The sequence below is a fragment of the Halichondria panicea genome, chromosome 6 (genome assembly GCF_963675165.1).
Source record: "Halichondria panicea chromosome 6, odHalPani1.1, whole genome shotgun sequence".
NCBI lineage: Eukaryota > Metazoa > Porifera > Demospongiae > Suberitida > Halichondriidae > Halichondria > Halichondria panicea.
In genome coordinates, this window is record NC_087382.1 from 814,590 (window position 1) to 834,912 (window position 20,323).

General features: G+C 41.8%; 3 protein-coding genes across 3 annotated transcripts in view; 2 read left to right on the forward strand and 1 right to left on the reverse strand.

Annotated features, from left to right (window-relative positions):
• Nucleotides 1–53: 53 nt before the first annotated feature.
• On the forward strand, nucleotides 54–10,242 carry LOC135337701 (gamma-aminobutyric acid type B receptor subunit 1-like). The gene is made up of 16 exons (XM_064533655.1): nucleotides 54–424; nucleotides 1,404–1,547; nucleotides 2,353–2,523; nucleotides 2,915–3,019; nucleotides 3,262–3,327; nucleotides 3,883–4,083; nucleotides 4,631–4,766; nucleotides 5,275–5,429; nucleotides 5,754–5,820; nucleotides 6,259–6,360; nucleotides 7,009–7,153; nucleotides 7,457–7,694; nucleotides 8,146–8,313; nucleotides 8,633–8,947; nucleotides 9,326–9,499; nucleotides 9,858–10,242. Exons 1-16 carry the CDS (start codon nucleotides 149–151, stop codon nucleotides 10,068–10,070), a joined length of 2,676 nt encoding a protein of 891 aa, XP_064389725.1. The 5' UTR covers nucleotides 54–148; the 3' UTR covers nucleotides 10,071–10,242.
• An 80-nt stretch (nucleotides 10,243–10,322) lies between these two features.
• LOC135337699 (serine/threonine-protein kinase 11-interacting protein-like) overlaps nucleotides 10,323–20,323 on the reverse strand; it is a 43,769-nt gene continuing 33,768 nt past the window's right edge. The window contains exons 14-26 of the mRNA XM_064533654.1: nucleotides 19,850–20,158; nucleotides 19,049–19,251; nucleotides 18,770–18,849; nucleotides 18,333–18,492; nucleotides 17,746–17,906; nucleotides 12,904–14,538; nucleotides 12,504–12,685; nucleotides 12,244–12,316; nucleotides 12,127–12,160; nucleotides 11,751–11,919; nucleotides 11,350–11,522; nucleotides 11,011–11,061; nucleotides 10,323–10,550 (exon numbers count right to left, since the gene is read on the reverse strand). Coding sequence (XP_064389724.1) covers nucleotides 10,416–10,550; nucleotides 11,011–11,061; nucleotides 11,350–11,522; nucleotides 11,751–11,919; nucleotides 12,127–12,160; nucleotides 12,244–12,316; nucleotides 12,504–12,685; nucleotides 12,904–14,538; nucleotides 17,746–17,906; nucleotides 18,333–18,492; nucleotides 18,770–18,849; nucleotides 19,049–19,251; nucleotides 19,850–20,158 — 3,365 coding nt within the window. The 3' untranslated portion in view covers nucleotides 10,323–10,415. The remainder of the gene's footprint in view (nucleotides 10,551–11,010; nucleotides 11,062–11,349; nucleotides 11,523–11,750; nucleotides 11,920–12,126; nucleotides 12,161–12,243; nucleotides 12,317–12,503; nucleotides 12,686–12,903; nucleotides 14,539–17,745; nucleotides 17,907–18,332; nucleotides 18,493–18,769; nucleotides 18,850–19,048; nucleotides 19,252–19,849; nucleotides 20,159–20,323) is intronic.
• LOC135337706 (uncharacterized) lies at nucleotides 16,199–17,443 on the forward strand. Its single transcript, XM_064533660.1, has one exon. It carries the CDS (start codon nucleotides 16,219–16,221, stop codon nucleotides 17,368–17,370), a length of 1,152 nt encoding a protein of 383 aa, XP_064389730.1. The 5' UTR covers nucleotides 16,199–16,218; the 3' UTR covers nucleotides 17,371–17,443.

Consider the following 20,323-nt stretch of genomic DNA (forward strand, 5'->3'; position numbering starts at 1 on the left):
CGGCTTTTAAATTGAGGTATCGGTACTTTATGGTTTTTGTGGGAGGGGCTGCTTTATTGCATAGCTAGCTGCTATAAAAGTTTAATACAAGCTAGCTAGGGAGAACTAAAAGACGTATACCTTGCAGCTATTGAAACTAGTGGTTGAAATGAAGACAGTATCCCTGCTCCTGTTAGTTAGCTTGGCTAGCTCCTGTCTGGCTGGTGTATTCTCTCCAATAACTTACCCCAATACCAGTAATACATCCAACACGTGTGCTGGAACACGGATACCTCTGTATTTTGGACTGCTCATGTCCTTTGATGCAGAACAGTTTGACGGATCAGGTGCTATAGCTGGTGTCAATGTTGCACTGGACAGGATCAACAGAAACTGTACTCTGTTACCTGGTTACAGTCTGCACTACACTGTGGCAAACTCAAGGGTGAGCCTGTTTGTGTATTAATAGCTCTAGACAGTATGGGATTGTGCATTTCTGTATTGCCTGAGACCCTTTACTGGTGCCAATAGTCACTTGCAACTGTTGACGTACGTAGTTACTAGTTACTAGAGTCTATTATTTGATCATTATAAATCTATGAAGCTTTTAGTAATACTGCATGTACGTGCTGTAGTTCATGCAGGTCTAGGTCATTTAGAAGTGTTTTCAAAACTTCCCATTCGTTGTACCACCATATGAGACAAGGCAGACAGAATGCACCACGCTGCACTCTACACTCTTGTTCAGGGTGATCGAGTAACCTCACAAATTAAGAGAGGTCACACACACACACACACACCACACACGTCCCCTCAGGCATGTATAGTATGGGACAGACAGAAAATACCCACATTCTGCTGTTGTATATATTGCATCACTTCGATTCATAGAAGTTTTAGTGCATGTCTACCTAACCCATTGAACCATATTTACTTTAACAGATAAGATTGTAGTGACTATTATTGCAGTGACCCCCCCTTAAAGCCGCCACCTTTAGGGAGCAATTAAGGTTCTAGTCTATAATCATTACAGAGGTGGCCTTTGTTTGAGGTGTTGTTTTTGTACACAAACTGTTTATTAGGGGACATGGTTGCACGGCCTTTTATGTATCACTGGTGGTCTTTCTTTATGGGGGGGTCGTAACAGCAGCTAAGAGCTGAATAATTATCAAAGTGCAAAGTGAAAATTGCCGTCATGTTGAGACTGGTGCAAAACTTCAAATTGAAGATAATTATATCTTGTTATTGTTTACTTAATAATTGGCATGTGTTATGTCATGTTTGATTTAGTTTTTGTCAGTTTATCATAGCTTGCTGCCAGTACAAAATTATCTTTACGTTTTTCTCAACACATCCACTCACTTTTCACACATACCCAACACACACACCTCACACATACCCTCACACCCACACACCTCACACAGTGCACTAGGACGGGTGGATTGGACGCTCTATTTGAAGACACCATCTTCAGTCCAGGCCCTGACAAGATTGCAGTGATAGGGTCTGGTTGTTCACTAGCTACCGAGCCAACAGCCGAGGTCTCCCACTATTACAACATCTCTCATGTGAGCTACTATATACATACTGTGTTGTCACTATATCATTAACTCGAGGCGCGCCAAAGGTAGTAGTTTTAAATTTGGCAGATTTTGATGTTAAAGCTTCATTGTTGAATAAAAGCTAAGAAGCTAAACCTGCACATTGGCCTAGATGTACACGCGGCTTTGACTCGAGACTGTATACTCAAATTAACGCCAAGGGTTGCACTTCAGTGCTCTAGTTTATACAGTACATGCTGTGTTGCTACTATATAATGTGCTGTGCTGTGTTGCTAGTCCATGCTATATTATAACAATGGTTGCATTGACAGGTGTGTTGACTTGTGCAGTATCTCCACTGCGTGCTATGCATGATTAGAAGTGCCTAATATACGTATACAGTATACAGAGTGTGGATACAGCACTAGCTCTGGCCTTGTGTGTATGTTTCCCCCATTGTCCAGTTGTCCTTGTGTGTGTGTGTGTGTGTGTGTGTGTGTGCGTGTGCGTGTGCGTGTGCGTGTGCGTGTGTGCGTGTGTGCAAGGTATTGTTTGTTGGGTCTAGACTAATCTTAGACTCGCTGACCACATGAAGCCATCACATTCAGAGCATTGTATAAAAATTAATGACCCATTATATGCAGAGAAGTGCACTCAACCCCATGACAACACACAGTTTCTTACAATACTACTAGTACATGTAATGCAATTAGTGGTCATGGTTGACTGCACTTCAACTTTAATAGTTCCCAGGGAAACTTCATTAATTTTGTAGTGGAAGATTACATTGCAGGTAAACAGGTTTCGCTACTAATTCATGTATTTCCTGCAGTTGTCGTGTGTGTCGTCTTCTCCTGACCTGACAAACAGAAACAGATTCAGAAATTACTTTCAACTCTTGAACAGTGAGGTCACAATAGCCCACGCCTATTTTGCCGTGATACAAGAGTACGGATGGAGTCATGTGTCCCTCATTGTACAGAACGAAAACCTCTTCACTGAAGTAAGACCGTGTTGCTATAGCAACTGCCGTACGTGTGCGTGTGCATCAATAGAATCGTTATGATTATATACTGCAAGTAGGCACGTACAATTATGAATCTTTGTTATAATTATGATGATAATGCATATTGCATGTATGCCTGTCTATTGTGGTCGCCTATATTAAGCAGGCCACCTGGCTATTATGATAATATAATGCCAGCTAGGTTAATGGGCATGTGTTTACTTAGCAGGCCACTTCTTTATTACAGCCACTGTTGGTGTGCCCTGATCATGAGGGCCACCACTATAGAGACGATTTTCACTGTAACACTATAACAGTATTCTTACAGAGATCAGAATTAATTTTGTATGGTGAAAGTTTCTTCAGTCAGAGTGTATCCTCTACACAGACCATCGATATTCTGAAGCAGTTGTTGAGAGCTGGTGGCGTCTCTTATGATGAGCGACTGTTCAGTAGTGAGGGGGGAGTGGCTGACCTCGGGGATGAACCCTTCGTGAGTATAGAACTCGATCAACCAGTAGAAGTACTCAATCCATATAATTGACTTAACTAAGGACAGTGTAAAATATCTCCACGTCCCACAATAAATTGTATTATTATTGAACGGTTCATCTACTAGCTGTATCTTTATTATAAACTACTAATATTATGCTGGCCCCGAAGTGTTCTTTAGAAGGTTTTCACAGTGTAATTATTACTGTCATCACTGTTTACTGTCACTGTCACTGTCTACAGAATATGGACAGAAGGATTCACTTGATTATGTGTTATGCCAGTCATGCACGACAGCTAATGTGTGAGGTCAGTACACTGCACACACTATATACACACACACACTACATTGATACAACACAGACAACAGTCAGACAATTAAACAACTCTTGAAACACTCTGTAAAGTTTCCTACATGTACATAGAATCACCGCGTGGTGTGGTGCATGATACCGTATGTACAACTGGAACATTTGCGGGTGTTTTAATTTGGCGATTTGATGGATTTTTATGAAAGATCGCAAATTAAATTTATAACCGCCAAAATTAAAGTTTTCCAGTGGACACAACGTCATTGCAGCTACGCCTGAGGTGCCAAATTAAAAACCGCCAAACGCGCTCATTCGCCAAATAATTTTTTTATAATACCTGCCAAATTTTCCAGTTATCAGTACTGATGTTCTCCTAATACAATGTGTCTATATATAGAAAATTCAAGCCTTACGCTACGTTTTAGTTAAAACCTGCTTATAAATATTTGAGTGGGTGTTTATATTTGAGTGGGTGTTGGCTATTAAGCATTTTGGGCAGTTTCATTTTCACTTGCTTCCAGAACTCAATTCATTTCATTCCGATTCCCCCCAGGCACATTCCAGAGATGTGTACCTGCCCCGCCATGTACTCTTGACCCCTGCATGGTACGATGCCAACTGGTGGAGGGTGAATGACAACACCACCTGCACTCCAGACGATATGGAGACTGTCTTGATCAATTCACTCGCCTTCTTGCATTTCAACTTTCTGGATAGAAATGACACCAGCAATATAACAAGTGAAGATGGATTGGTGAGTGTTGTTTGGTTTACGTTGATGTAGTGGACAATAAGTATAACATACAACTGAGAGTTGTGTGTCTTCAGTCTTTGTACACAATAGATCACTCAGTTTAATTGATATCTTTATTCTAAGTCAGCACAAGCGCATTAACAGTGGACTGCAATCTCATTATCTGTTTAGTACGTGCAGACTATACCAGCTAGTGTATACCTTTCATTGTATTGGGTAAACCATTGTAGGTGGCAATAATGCACTCATTGTGTCTTGTGTACACATTTTTGTGTTAGAGTATTACCGTAATTGGATGTATTATGTGTGTGTGTGTGTGTGTGTGTGTGGGTGGGCGTGTATTTGTATGGTGTATGGCACACTTTGTTGAGTCTTTTTCGAACTATTTTAAAAATGCAAATTCGATTCTTATAATATGAACCATTTGCACGATTAATAAACTATGCACTTGAGTCATCAATAACTTCATCTTTTCTCAGTATAATATTCCGTGTACGTGCGTAGTACTAAATAAATATTCTTTTAATTTCTCTCTCTCTATTTACAGACAGCGACTAAGTATTTGAAGCGTGAGAATGAACAGATTGGCATACTACCCCTCAACTTGACCTCCTCAGACTACGCCCAGTATTGCTACGATGCCACCTGGACACTTCTGTACGCACTACAAAATACACTAGAAGGTACAAATAATTATAATTATAATCTAGCTCTCATTATTCAGTGAGTAAATTAATTTTTGTATATAGCACTGTATGAATGCAGTCACCCGTGCAGTGTTAGAAATAATTTTTATTGACCGTATGGTTAAATGTCATTTGTGCCTGGTCATACTGACTGGACACATGCAGGAATGCATGGTTATTCTAATTAAACGTCCGGTCAATGACCGATGGCAGTTAGTAATTTCTAACACTGCCATGTAGTCAATATGTGTACGTATATATATAAATGCTAAAGATGTCGCATCCTCGTGGAGATTATAGTCATGTGCATCAGCAGTTAGAAGTTTCTAGTCACCATGCATGCAGTTCTGCATGTACCCTATATGTATTTCTACAATAATTATGTTTTGCGAGCATCAAACATTTGGAAAATTGCGAGTGCTGATTCGCAAAGTACGTAGATGTAGATCTTAAAGACCAGTATGTGTTAATTCCTTCCCAATATAATTATGTGTAATTTATGCAGATATCGCTGATAATTCCATCAATGGCAATCTGTCGGAGGCGTACGGTCTTCCGTCCGGTGAAACGTTTACTCTGAGTAACTTCACATATGACAATAATGCTCTCAGTCGGATCATATTTAGACACCTCAATAATACTTCCTTCAATGGCATCACTGTGAGCTATAGCTGTATACTGTATAATGAGCTAGTCCATTCATGAAATATGAATTACAGTGGACAGATATCAGCCAAATCCCAGCTCAATAGAAGAGCATAATATTATAGAATTACTTCTCTGTAAGTTTAAATCGTAGAACAATTTCCAGTGTTGTTATAGTGCATGGTATACCAGTTGATTGATAGTTGTTCATGCTTATGGTCTGTTTGTTGTCCTAAGATACGCTTGTCCCTATATAGTTTACATATCTCCGAGGCATTCCAATAATTAATGTCGCGTACGTGATGTCAATCCATTATTCCGTGACTGTGTTCTCTGCAGGGCAAGGTGCAGTTCAACAGTGAAGGCATTCGAGAGGTTACAAAACTCTTCATCTTTCAGTTCAGAAGTACGTAGGTTAATTGCTTATCCTAAGTTTAAGTGTACTTTTATTTGTAGTGAAGTATACAAAGTCCCACACAAACATTTGCATTGTGAAAATAATTATTGCTAGGATTGGGATAACTAATCGGGTTTTAGTCAATGCAAAGTGTGAAGATTACATCGTTTACCCCCCACACACACACACACACATGTCACATACATGCACGGTTGTCTCGCACACATTTGTCCTACACATATTTGTCCCCCCCCACACACACACAAGCACACTTGTCACACACACAAACTCCATCACTCACTTGTCACACACACACACACACACACACACACACACTTGTCACCACACACACACACACACACACACACACACACACACACACACACACACACACACACACACACTCACTCACACTCACACACTTGTGACATACACCCACACACATAGAGAACAGCAGTGGGTTTGTGAACTGGGTGGAGATTGGGGAGGTGACTAACAACGACACTGACTACATCCTCACAGGAGAGGGGGTGGACACAGTGTGGCCAGGTGAGATACCTAGCTCTATATACTGACAACACACATGCCGTAAACTATTAGTGTTCAGTAGTCACATGTGTTTGTAGGCTCGTTAGATTGGCCAATTTCAAAATTGAAAGAGATGTGTCTAGGATGTATCGGCGACTTCCTATGCTATGTTTATATTATCTATGCCCAGTCAAAATTAAGAACTTGAATCTAATTAGTAATATTCCCAAAATTGATTATGTATCTCTATGGAGGCCATGCAACTTGAATCTAGAATCAACAATAATATTGCCAAAATTGATTATGTATCTCTGTGGAGGCCGGGTTATTTGTTGGGTCAAACTTCGGGGCAGGTTTTTATTGCATTACTAGTGCCAAGAGTCCATAATAACGAGAGACAGTATCAAACGAAGCATTACCTTGCATCAGGAAAGTTACGTACGTGACTTCCCGCTTGGTAATTAACTGACCAATCAGAGTGCCTGAAGCTGCCACTTGCCTCGAGGCAGCAATAATGCCAAATTGTCGTTTATTGATCACGCGTTTCAGATAGAAAGTCATGTTACTTTCTGAATACATCTGATACGCGGTATGCATGCATTCGATATACTTTTAATTATTATGTACTCTTGCTAACGCTGTACTAAAGTGATACTATTCATTCACCAGATGGTATACCTTATGATGGGATACCGTTGAATGCCACGGCAACTGTTCATCCAGCTGTGACCAGCGTCTACTTCCTCCTGGCAACCGCCGGCATTGCCTTCGCTGTTGTGTGTATTGTGTTCAACTTCGTGTTCAGGAAACGAAAGTGAGAATCAGTTCAAAGTGTACATGTATATGTTCATTGTGCGTGATGGCATCAATTTTATTTCACGACCGATTTTCGTCACATTTCATACAGACACACTCTTTACCTGTATAATACATGTAAATCCTGATTTTAGTGTAGTTTTCTGTCATTCTCTCACTGCGCTAACACCCACACACACGCACTCCTCACACACACTCACACACACCACTCCTCACACACACACACCCCACACGTACCCCACACACACACACACACACACACACACACACGCACACGCACACACACACACACCACACACAGACTGATACGCCTCACCAGTCCCAACCTGAATCTGCTGATTGGTATCGGAGCCATCATCCTGTACTTCAATCTCTACCTTTTCATCTTCCCTGTTGAAGACCCCATCGTTGTGTCAGTGTTGTGTAACCTCATCCCCTGGTTCACGGCCATCGGCTACTCTCTGTGTTATGGCACCATTGTAGTCAAGATGACTAGAGTGTACTACATCTTCAATAACCCTACACCAAAGAAGGCTAAGGTTAGTGTGTGTGTGTGTGTGGGGGGGGGGGGGTTGTTTCTAGGTCTTGTGGTGCGTTTCGTGCAATTCTGATCCCTTGGCCCATGCAAAAACTATTATAAAATGCTCCGTGCTCAAGCTGTTCAATATTGTATTCCTTATAATCTTAGCTAATAAGCGTAAGCAGAGATAACAAGATACGGTATATACTACAGTATTATTATTGTATGCGAAAGGTACATATATATCATGTAGGCTACGAGTGTATAATTATGCCACCCCTAAAGTAATACATACAATTGTTCCCCTGCATTCAAACATTGCAATATCAATACAGTGTCATACAGTGTCATACAGTGTCATACAGTGTCATACAGTGTCATACAGTGTCATACAATGTCATACAGTGTCATACAGTGTCATACTCCATACACTATGTTGCTGTATCATGCATGCACTGACTGTTGTGCAGGTGAAAGATTGGAAGTTGTTCCTCGGAGTGTTTGCTCTGGTGGTGATAGACGTGGTGATACTGACAGTGTACATGATTGTAGAAGGATCCAATATCTATCCTGACGGAATGACGGGACTACACGCATGTCGTGTCATCAGCCGGGAGTTTCCAGAGCAGACAGAAGGGGTGGGTGGTGTGGGTGGGTGGTGTGTGAGGGTGTGTGAGGGTGTGTGAGAGGGACCGTGTGTACATGTGCTGCATACTGACTTGAGTGCCTATTTTTAACTCTTTGAAGAGTAGAGTTTCGTAAATTAATAGTAAAGTCAATAGATTTATGCGTTTCAATATCTCAGTATACTGTGCCTATAAACATACTTTATCATGGGATAGATTTCTCTATTTAATAGCTACAGATTTATATCCGTAAATAATATAGTTGCTTAATTTTGAGCGGAACAAAAGTGATATTTTATTGCCTCCGTATTCCCCCCCCCCACACACACAGGAGATCATCAGATTCTTCATCTACGTGTGCAGGACTCAGGCCAGGGACATCATGCTGGGAGTACTATACGGCTACAAGGCACTACTACAAGTTATAGCTCTCATATTTTCATTTTCGATTCGCAAAGTGAAAGTGAAAGGACTCGACGATGCTATATTTATCGCAGGGTCTATATACGTCAGTAGCATTGTGCTGGCCGTTATATTTGTGTGTACTTACACACTGGCGGACTTCCTCAACATCTTTCCCGTCGTGTTTTGCACGGGATTTCTGATCGGAACATCAGTTATTCTGGGACTGGTCTTCATACCTCTAGTAAGTATAAGCAATTATTTTTGTCCTGAATTGAAAATATTGCTATAATCCAGTCTGTATACATGTAGCGGTAATTTTTATTGGTGCAAATTTTTGTATGAACTACCCTAAATTTAATGTTCGTACAGCTCAGGATAGTGACGTTTCTATTGCTTTCGTAGTTCGTAGTTTAATTGATAGTCTTCAGTTATTAATACGAAATCTACAAACATTTCCACCGTATGAAAATAACCCGCTATGTATTTGTAAGCCAGCAATCCTGTTGGATAATAGTGACAGCAGTTAAGGAATTATTTTCCATTTCTTTTACTTTCGATTCCACTAGTAACTAGTAAATACACTATACATGTAGCTACTCTATTCTCCTCACCCTCCCAGATGGTGGGATTGTACAAAGACCCCGAGGGAGACACAATATTCGACAATTCCAAGAGCACTGCAGGAGGGACAACAGTGATGAACAATAACCTCCAAACACGGACCATAGAGGGACTTAAAGGGAGGGTCACAGAGCTGGAGGCCATTGTAGCCAGCACTGGAGGAGGGTTGGCGGTGAGAAAGATGGTTAGATACATTGCTTATAATCAGTATTTTATACGACTGAGCAGTACAGTGAAACTTGTCTACAGTTTTCACCCCTTGCAATTGGGCAGACCAACAGCTAGTGGCGTGGCTGTAATAAAGAGGTGGCCTGCTAAAACATGCAGGTCCAAACACATGCTATGGATCGAGATTGACTGTAGGGCGTTATAACCTAAGAGGGTAGCCTGCTTATAGGCTGACCAAAATAATTATATCGACAATTAACTAGCTATATAGGTTTCGATTTTAGTGCACTTAGCATAATTAATTAACCTATATAATTATACGCAGCTGTTCATTTCATAGTGCTGTCGTTGTTATCCTACAGCACTCATTGAACGGACAGTACTCTGTGATAGAGGTGGAGTCCTCAACCTCCATCCCTACCCAAGCCCCAGTGATGACACACGATGAGCGACGAGAAGATATGCTCCATCAGATAGCCGGGGAGGCACCACGGGAACGGACCAACACGATATGGGATAACGAGGATAGCGGCGAAGAAAAAGAGAAAAAGACTAGTGATAATTCCAGTGTATAACTGACAAGTGCAATTAGTGACAAAATTTCCCACCAATAAACATTATTTTTTTTCTATTATGATCATGAACTGCTTTTTTCAGTATCTTTTATATATAATATAGTTGTTCTTTACTTTTGTAGGTATGTTTGATCCCCAATCCCCATGCACAATTTCACTTTGTTAACATTCAGTTGCATTTTTATAACGCTGGTATAATTATAATAATGAGCAGTGCTCAATTATTGTCATGGAATTGAATTTCACTTTAAATTTTCCAGTTTTAAACACACATTTGCAATAATTATAAATTATATACATGTTCACACTGAACATTTTATCAGCATCCCATAAATTAAAATAGAATTACTTGTGAATTATAGGCAAGTCAGTTTCGAAGGCCGTTCTCCAGAGAGCACTCACAGAGGAGACTAACTTCTCCACACAGCTGACCTTCCTCATTACCAACAGCCAGTAGCGGTCCTCACCCTCCAGGATGCACTGAGGGACGGAGGGACGGGTTTAGTGATAAATCTCTCTCGTGCGTGACTGTTACTTACAGTGCTCTAAACTAAGAATACAAAATGACCCTAACATTAATTGGCAATGTTAATTTTAGATTGAGTCTGTTGAACCAGCTGATTATATGTATATAGGGGTCGTGTTCACATGCACCCTCTGCATGGGCAAGACTAACAGTGGCTGTAATAAATAGGTGGCCTACTAAGTGCACAGGTCCTGCATAACTTCAAATATTACATGCTACGTAGACTGCACAGCAGGGTCCATTAACTTAGCTGTATTAATTACAGAGGGTGACCTTGCTTATAGGGACATCACAATAAGAAGCTTTGGCATTATTTTCTGTGACATGTATACGGTATACAGTATGCATGCAACTGTCTGTATGGAAAAAGCAATAACTAGAATTACTATAAGAGAGAAATGCATCACGGCTCACTTCTTTGAAGAAGCGGATGGTGACTTGTGTAGCTTGGTCTCTGTCCAACACCTGAACCAAACAACACAATTAGTGAAACAATAATATTATCACGTGCGCAGTATTTGGTAGAAGAGCTGGCAACACATTGTACAAAATGAAATCAAGTTGGTTAACGAGGTGACCGGAGATAGTTAAATCAAAAATCCTTCCCAACTGAGCAAATATGGAAATAGAAATTTACTTTTAACCTACCAGTATACACCACTAAAATTGAACAGGCGTCCAACCAATGACAAGTACAAAGATGCTCTCGACTATAAAAGTATAATTATGGTTCATATTAGAAGAACAACTTACAATCTGATCGATGTCAGTGACGCTCCTCTGTTGTACCTCACTGTACGAAGGTCGGAGGGAGTCACGTGGCGGGAGCTCGTGTATCCGTGGCAATGGCCAATGAGTGAAGTTCTCTTTTGCTAGGAAAATGGTCGTCTTCGTAATTATCAGTGATACCGGAGTGGGACCCGAGGCTGTTTGGGAGTAGAGTGGGAAAAAATGTTATTGAATGGCAATTAAGCTAGTAATTGTTAACAAGTAGATTGCTGCTGCATGACCACGAAAATATTATTCTTGAAATGCACGATAATTTAGACCCTATTACCAGCTGAACCGGTACTCCATGGGCTTCGCATGCACCAACTGCACACAATGATACACCACACATACACCCACCCACACACACACCTCCACATACACACCTTGTGATCTAGCGGATACTCTCTTGTGGACTAGTCTGTATAGTACAAGCTCGTCATCGTCATGGGAACGGGCGAGAGAGGACCCTGGACGACTGCCTGGTCCCAGTGTGGGGGTGTGGCGACCTCCTCGAGTGGGCGTGCTCCGCCCACTCAACTGTTCATAATCAACCTAAAAATCGATACACAACAGTAAACAACACCAGTAAACCAACTGAAAAGTGCCAGTCAGGCTGTCTGCAGCACTTGTATCAAAACCTTTGTCCTGTCATAATCATGACAAGGTACGTTTAGTCTAGTAAAATGTAGTATCTGCTTATAACGTACTGCTCATGGGTTGTACTATACACACACTTAATAAGCTATTATAAGGACTCACCATCAGCACTTCTTTCAATGCTCTCTTTGGGTATCTACGAGTGAAGAAAAAGGAGTTAATAGATTGTATTGATTAAATACATACAGTACGTACATATCTATTAACATTGTTGTGTACCTGATGGTCTCCATGGAGAAGGGACACACCCCCACTGTCTTGAACGAGGAGTTGGCCACATCAGACACTATGACTGCATGAAAGAGGTGAAGTCTTTCATCTCCAAATATGAATGATAATACCAATTAAAAGGTCTCTTTCTACAGCTTTCAGAAAATCAGAAAATTTTTGAAATTGGATGCACGAAATGCATGTTATGGCAGCTGAAAGAGTCCCAGAACTATCAAATAAATGAGGGGGATCGATGAGGTGTAACTCACATGCTAGTTTAGTGGAGATGATTGTGCACTTGTCCTCGTCTCTCAGTATGAACGAATAACACGCCAGCTGGTCCGTACGGAACTCCAGCCTCAACAGCTGATAGCCCACCCCTATGTCGATGTATACCAGTCGCCTTAAGAGATGGTTAGACACCAGTTCCAGCCACTTGCTGGGATCAGAGCTGTGTGTGTGTGTGTGTGGGGGGGGGGGGGGATAGTGTGTGGGTGGTGTGTGGGTCACAGTGTTCAATATTGTATACCAATCATAATCTGATCTAAGAATAACATTTTGCTATCGTAATTTATAATTAGAAGGGACCCCAAAAACCCACTCCACAACTAACAACAGCTACTAGTAGGTTGATTCAATTCACCTCTTAAAATATAATACGTAACTCACTTTTCAGGAGCGGTCACTCTGAAGATGTAGAGAGAAAGGTTGGAAATGACGACAAGAGCTGGCATCTCCGTAGTGCGCCCGTACTGCACCACAGGCGCTCTGAACACCATCTCAAACGATTCCTTTTTGTCTAAATTGAATATTTCCATGTCCAAAAACAAGTTGAGATTGCTCTCAATGTAAGTCGGGTCCTCTTCTTTGTAAAGGGTTTTTGTTAGTCTCTGTTCTTCGGATGAGCTCCCCGCGTCTCCACGGCGACGGCTAGCATTGTCACTATGTGTTTTCCGAGGGTCCTTGATATCGTCTTGACTACGCACCCGATGTACGGTGTTTTGTCGTTGTTTGCTGCCTTCACTAGATAGGTTCCCCTTGTTGGAATGTGACGATCGCTGTGAGGCTTCGCTGGAACTGTACCCTCTGTCAAACGAACCCCTCTTTCTAGACTCACCGGAACCGAAGAAATTCTCCCACGTATCTTTTCCAGTGTCTCCAGAAGCGTGCCGTTTATGGCGTGAATTTTGCTTCGATTTTTTTTCATTTTCGCTCGAGATATATCCTTGAGAGGAATGCTCCACATCGTGTCTGCCTAAATAGGGGGAGTCCCTGTCGTCAAGGGAAACTAACGAGCTTTTCTTGGAGCTACTATACGAGGCCGGATTAGAGTCAAGACCTGTTCTGAGAGATTCGCCTTCTTTCACTGAGCCTAGGGAGTGGGTGTGGCGATGGGTATGGTCTTCATCTCGACTCGAGTAAGGATCAGGATATTTCTTTCGCTGGGATGGAGGGGTGGTGTTGAGTGCTTTACGAGGATGATAATCGACACTTTTGGAGCGATTGTGACTGGCATGAGATTCCGTCGATTCTGTCGACTCTGAAAGAGTGGGCGTATTGTCCGCCATGTAAGTGGTGAAGTGTGCCCCAGATGGTACGCTAGTCGAGATTTCAATGTCAGGAACTTTTGGAACGACATCACTGAAATACTTATCTCTTTTGGACGAGCTGTAACTAGACGACAACGGTGGTGGGGAATCAAACGGATTTGTGGACGCATTTTCAATCACTTCTGTTTCGTTTGTTGGTGATACCTCGCTGCGTTTCGTTGTCACTTCTTGGCTGTTTTTTCTCACAATTTCTGGACTGCTTTTCCTCACTTCCTCGTGCAATTGATGGTGTTGTTTGAAGCTGTCCTGAAGCGTCGAGGCTTGCTCTGTTGACACGCACACGGCACCTGCTCTGGCTCTTGTACGAGAGTTATCAGGTTTCCATGGAGACAAATCGCCGGTCGGATCACTCGAAAGTTTATCGCTACCTGTGAAATCGAACGGGTGTGTTTCAAAACCTCCGGAGGAGTGGGTACTATCAATTGAGTTTTGTAGCTCATCTTTTTGCAGCGAGTCATCATTTTTTGTACTAGTGTGTGTGGTGCTGAAAATTGCTTCTCCATTGATTTCTGTGGTGGTTGTTGATTTTAAACCGTCTTCTCTCGAAGGATGGGAGGGGGATATTTCAAAGCCTGCTTTTCGTTCGTTGCTAGGGATGACAATGCCGTTACGGGTGTTGCTAGGGGGTGTGGTTTGAATTGTAGTCAGACGAGGGCTGGGAGAGTACGAGGGAGCACCTTTGTAGGACTTGGAGCTGCAGTAGAGGGTGGGTGGGTATATAGGTCAGTACTGTGTACGTACATGTATGCGATAAAACCAATTAATTAAGCTGATGTTTTATACAGCTAAGCTTTAAATCTTTGAATCGTTGTAAAATCATGGAACAGACATAATGTAAATGTAGTAGTGTTCTCCTGATAATAAGGACTGGACACAGTTTATTATGCCTCGGTGCGCATGCGCAAGCGAGGTATACGGTAGTGTGTTTGTGTGTGTGTGTAGACTGCTACAGCTGCTCAGGGATGAATCAAGTGCAAGTAAGAGTTTCTTTAGGCTTCTAGTCATGTTTACTTGGATTTTAATTCGTGGATTTGCAAAATAATGCTTCGTTCTCGAGTTATGCATAGATACTATAAATTTATAGTATCTATGAGTTATGCTTAGTTTTGCTTACTTGGAATAGAGATGTCAGACTGGAAGTAGTGCGTGGGCGTATTTTCGTACAGTAAATTCAATGGTAAGAAACGGGACCAGAAAGTGAGTGAACAAGAAGGGCTTTCCGCAAGCCCTGGAAGAGTCTAGCAAACAACAGCTGTTCCCAGGGGTAAAAAATAGCGTAGAATTTGATTTTTATAACAGTTTTTTTATGATTTTAGCATTTGATGCTTGTTCTGTGTGTGATTTTTTCTCAAAGGTGATCATCATTTTGTCAACCAAACATGAAAATGAACAAAAACACAAGTGAGCATGTCTTTCATCTCTAACTCTCTCCAGATTATGCAAAAAGTTGCTACAACAAGCTTTTATTTCTTGCGGAATCACATATTGCATGAGCTGAGAATAGAAATGCAGTAAAATCAAGCCAAGTGTACCAATAGCTGTATTTATTTCTTAAAAGTTACTTATATTGAAGCAATCTGAAAGCCTCTGTTGAAAAGAAACAAGAAAGATTGGAGAGAATTCCAGGGACAACAATGTAATCTACCAAAACTATTAAATTGCAAGAACTGATTCAATTTGCACACGAAACAAGACAAGAGTAATCTACTGTATTAATTAGAAGCTGTAAACAGAGTTGTATCATAGATTTATAGTTGTATGGCCTTAAATCTACATCACACTAAAAACGAATTATTTTAGACCAAATGAAATTTACAGCTTTTAAAGACCAAGAAACAGATACAAGCGTAAGGTGGACATTGATGAGAGTTCTGAAACATGATACAATATACTGTACGAAAGAAAGATAGCATGGTTACTTTAAATCCAAAATAACTCTCTGAAGCAGAAGACATCATACTATTATAGGGACATCATAAAGATATACCATTATAAACTTTATAAACTAGATATCAAATTGTTACAATGTTAACTCCTGAGTCCTGAGTGTCCATTTCAAAAGAGAATAGACCAACAGCGGTGCTTCCATACAATGCTATGGTCAGGTGGTATGAATCAGATATACCACACCTACTATACCCGGCCGGAGAATATGCACCCCGTATATATAATCCTCCTTGTAGGGGTATATCCTACACATGTGGAAATTCAACCTATTAGATATTTATATGTAAATGCACATGGTACGATAATTATGTAGAATGGGAGTAATTTTAGTGACAATAAAAATATGGAAAACAATATTATAGTACTAGTAGACCACAAAATACTACATGTGAAGGGCTGAAAGCCCCTGCTTATATAAGGTCATGCAATGCATGTGACTACAAGCACAATTAAGATGGCTACCTGTAGCAACTCAAACAGCAAGCCGATCGGCTACGAGTGTGGTTTTATAGATAAATTTCCAAAAGAGTTCTTCTGTAAGCTGTGCAAATATGTAGCTAGGGAAGCCAACACTACGACTTGCTGTGGAAAGACTTGGTGCAAAGAATGTATCGTATCTATCATCCAAGAGGAAAAGCCTTGCCCCAACTGCCAAGATACTGCCCCTAGTTCAGTGCCTCATAGGAAATTCCAAGCTGATATCCTCGCTCTAAGAGTTCGTTGTTCGAAGGGTCACCCAATTGATGAAGAACCTGAGTCTGGTTACAACCAACTCACATGGAAGATTTATCAATGTGTGTTTCCAGTTATGAAATCTCACAGTGAAACAAAGCACGGTTGTGAATGGACTGGACAACTTCAACACCTCGATGCTCACTTAGACCTAACTACTGGGGATTGTGTTTATGTCGACGTGGACTGCCCCAAAGGCTGCGAGCAGAAAATTCAGAAACGCAATGTGGACACACACCTTGCCAAAGAGTGCCCAAATAGAAAGCTTCAAGAGCAGCAGAAAATATATGAGAAGAGGATTGAAGAGTTGCAACAAGAATTCGACCACAGACTTGAAGAGAAGCTTCAACAACAAGAGGAAGTGCATGCATCATACGTCAACAATCTACGTTTGGAAGCTGGTGTGCCCCCATATAAAATCACCCTTCAGTTTCACAAAACCCAAGCCACTAGCCCAAGTTTGAATGTACATCAAGATACGTATTACTTTGTGAAGCTAGATCAAAAAGAACACAACAAAGGAATTGAAATTAAGGTAGAACTTGACAAGAGCAGTATCCACCACCCTCAAAGTTTCGTTACCCTAGCGATCACCGTAGAGATACTAAATCAGCATAGAGACCAAGATCACATCACAAAAGTGCTCAAATGCTCAAACCATAGCAGCAGTGATGGTGAAGCAAAGTATAGATTTTCTCTCACTGATTTGGAATGGAATGCTGACAAACAAACACATTACCTAAAAAAGGACTGTCTTAAGCTGAGAATAGTTCACCAAGAAACAGAATGGCGCCGAGTGCCAAAAATATTTCCTTTTCTTTTTCCTAGGAGTATGATAAGTGATTAGGATTTAGAGCCCAAATACAAATGTGCTGAGTGCTGATATTTTGTGAGTCCTATATGAACTACGTACGTATCAACCATTTACTTGCTTGTATCAACGATCCCTTGTACTCAAACACAACCTGCGTAAAATGGTCAATGCGGGTTTCGAATGAGTAGTTAGATCATTTCTCACTTTTTGCACCAATGACACATTTAATTGTAGCTTCATGTTTGGTGCGAGGCATCAGCACCCGCGGTGCTTTCATTTATAAGGCTCGATTGAATCAATAGTAGTAGCTACTGAACGGAGAGGGCAGTGTTTTTATAAATCGAGACAGACCATAATAGTCGATCTATAATTAATTATTATGCAACTAAATATCATTCATCCAGCTACCTCAGTGATGTAGCGATCTGCAGCACCTGGCTCTGACAGAAGGGGCACACAAGAGTGGCCAAGGATCTGTTCTTGTAACTGCCGAGGGGAAGGGGTGTGGTGTCATTAGAGACCTCCTCCTGAGCCTGAGACTTGTCGAATATACGCTGGCAGTGAAGACACTGTGTGTGTGTGTGTGTGTGTGTGTGTGTGTGTGTGTGTGTGTGGTGTGTGTGTGTGGTGTCTATACACATTCGTCGTTATACGAGCAATTATGTAAATATTTGTACTTTCTATGCAATTACTTATACACACATGGAAGGTGAGCCTACGTATGCTCTAAAATTTCAGTGCGCAAGACTGATATTCAAATTATTATTGATAAATATAGGCATACGTACATGTATGTATGTAGCACCATTTGTATTGGTTTGTGCCAATATCCTCTCCAGCACACACACATTCACTCACACACCAACCCACTCACATGACATCCACCTACTCGTCTCCAGCACACACTCACATCTGCCCACTCACCTTCAGCACCCACTTACAGCCGCCCACTCACCTCCAGCACACACACACACACCCCACAGCCGCCCACTCACCTCCAGCTTGTTCTCCACTGACAGGGTGGCTTGGTTCTGCTCCACTATTGCGTTGAGGTTCCCCAACAGGTCGTCATTGACACCTTCCTCTAGTAACACGTACTCTCTCTTGCACCGATCACGTCGGTCCAGGTTGAACTTGAGCAACAGAATATTCGCTCTGTAGGTGTGTGGGGGTGTGAGTGTGTGTGTGTGTGTGTGTGTGTGTGTGTGTGTGTGTGTGTGTGTGTGAGGGGGAGTAACAACAATCAGTATTCAAAGTCAATTGTAACATACGTACATGCATATTTTAAGATTGCTAAGAAATGTTTCCAGGGAACACCTACGCATATAGGGCACCAAAAAATTGGTTAGTTTACGTACGTACATGTACAAGCACATTATTATACCCACACCCACACACCCACACTCACACCCACACACACCACTACACTCACTCTCCGGCCGCCCCCTTCTTCCAAGGCCTCTTGTCGATGGACGCCTCCAGTAAACTGTTTACATCCCAACGATCGATATGCTGCACACAGAGATACTTTATTAACTACGTACATACGTAAGAAGCCATCTTTGAACACTTATAACTTAACTGCAACAAACAATATTAAAACGCATCTAGTAGCTTTTAAGAAGCTATGTATATCATACGGCATTTTGGGTAAAAAAACACACTCCCCAAGTTTCAAATCCAATTTCACCCTGACCGTTATTTTGAGTACCTTTCCTTTAGCAGTTTGTTCTTCAATGAATCTTTCAGTGAGTACTATCAACATCTGACTGTCCCTGCTCCCCTGTACAGGCCATCCACGCCCACTATGGCCTAGACCACGCCCACTAGTGGATAGACTGTCATCGTCCTCTACGTCACTCTCATAACGTTCGACCAGGAAGTAATCGCCCTCGATATGGCTGGGGGTGGGTACTGTGTGTGTGTGTGTGTGTGTGTGTGTGTGTGTGTGTGTGTGTGTGTGTGTGTGTGTGTGTGAGGGCGAGGTGTGTGGGCGAGGTGTGTGTGTGTGTGAGGTGTGGGCGAGGTGTGTGTGTGTGTGAGGTGTGTGTGAGGGTGTGGGCGAGGTGTGTGGTGTGTGTGTGTGAGGTGTGTGTGAGGTGTGTGTGAGGTGTGTGTGTGAGGGTGTGGGCGAGGTGTGTGTGTGTGTGAGGTGTGTGTGTGTGTGTGTGTGTGAGTGCGTGTGGGAGGGTGTGGGCAAGGTGTGTGGTGTGTGTGTGAGGGTGTGGGCGAGGTGTGTGTGTGTGCGTGTGGGCGAGGTATGTGGTGTGTTTGGGTAGTGATAAATGTTGACCAAGCAAGCATAAGTAATAAGTGAGCGTTTGTGAAGAAGAAAGAGGGTCAAAAATGTATGCATAGGGGGACCCGGGTACAAAATTATTTTCAGGAACTCCATTAGTGCCACTATAATTATACAATTGCGTACAATAATAATTAATTATGGTACGAAGTTGCAACATTAAGTCTATTTCATAAAAAAAACGTTACGGTATGTAACCAGTGAATTACTTACCTCGATCTACGGGTGTGAATGTCATTGGGTCCACTTCCTCTTGCTCTCCACCACTCACACCCTCACACTCTGCCGCCCTCACACTAGGCACACCTACACGCTTTCGTCTCTTTCCTCGGGAAGACTTCCTCTCTCGTACTTTTCCACACACTGATTGGTCCAAACTGTCTCGTTTCTTGAGCGATGATTTTCTGATGGGAGTGGAATGTTTGGGAGAGGGCGGGGCTTGAGCGGAGGCAACAAACAACTGGTTAGATGATATGTCCGTAGTGGATGAGCTCTCAACAGCGTTGATAGTCTTGATCCAATCTACAGAAAAAAAAAACAAGTGCAAATAAGAGCACTGAACAATTAATTATTAGCCTGAGGGACTTAGTACATGCATGTACACACACACACATGCATACACTACAGTACTAGTGTGAGCATTGTAGGGACAGTAGAGTGCATGGATGATCTCAATAGAGAGGTAGT

What these genes read in the sequence shown, in the direction of transcription:
- LOC135337706 (XM_064533660.1), top strand. Translation starts at nt 16,219, where the DNA reads ATGCATGTGACTACAAGCACAATTAAGATGGCTACCTGTAGCAACTCA.
- LOC135337701 (XM_064533655.1), top strand. Translation starts at nt 149, where the DNA reads ATGAAGACAGTATCCCTGCTCCTGTTAGTTAGCTTGGCTAGCTCCTGT. An exon ending in ACCTCGGGGATGAACCCTTC is followed by an intron (nt 3,020 to 3,261) that starts GTGAGTATAGAA and finishes CACTGTCTACAG; the next exon opens with AATATGGACAGAAGGATTCA. An exon ending in GGTGGACACAGTGTGGCCAG is followed by an intron (nt 6,361 to 7,008) that starts GTGAGATACCTA and finishes TTCATTCACCAG; the next exon opens with ATGGTATACCTTATGATGGG.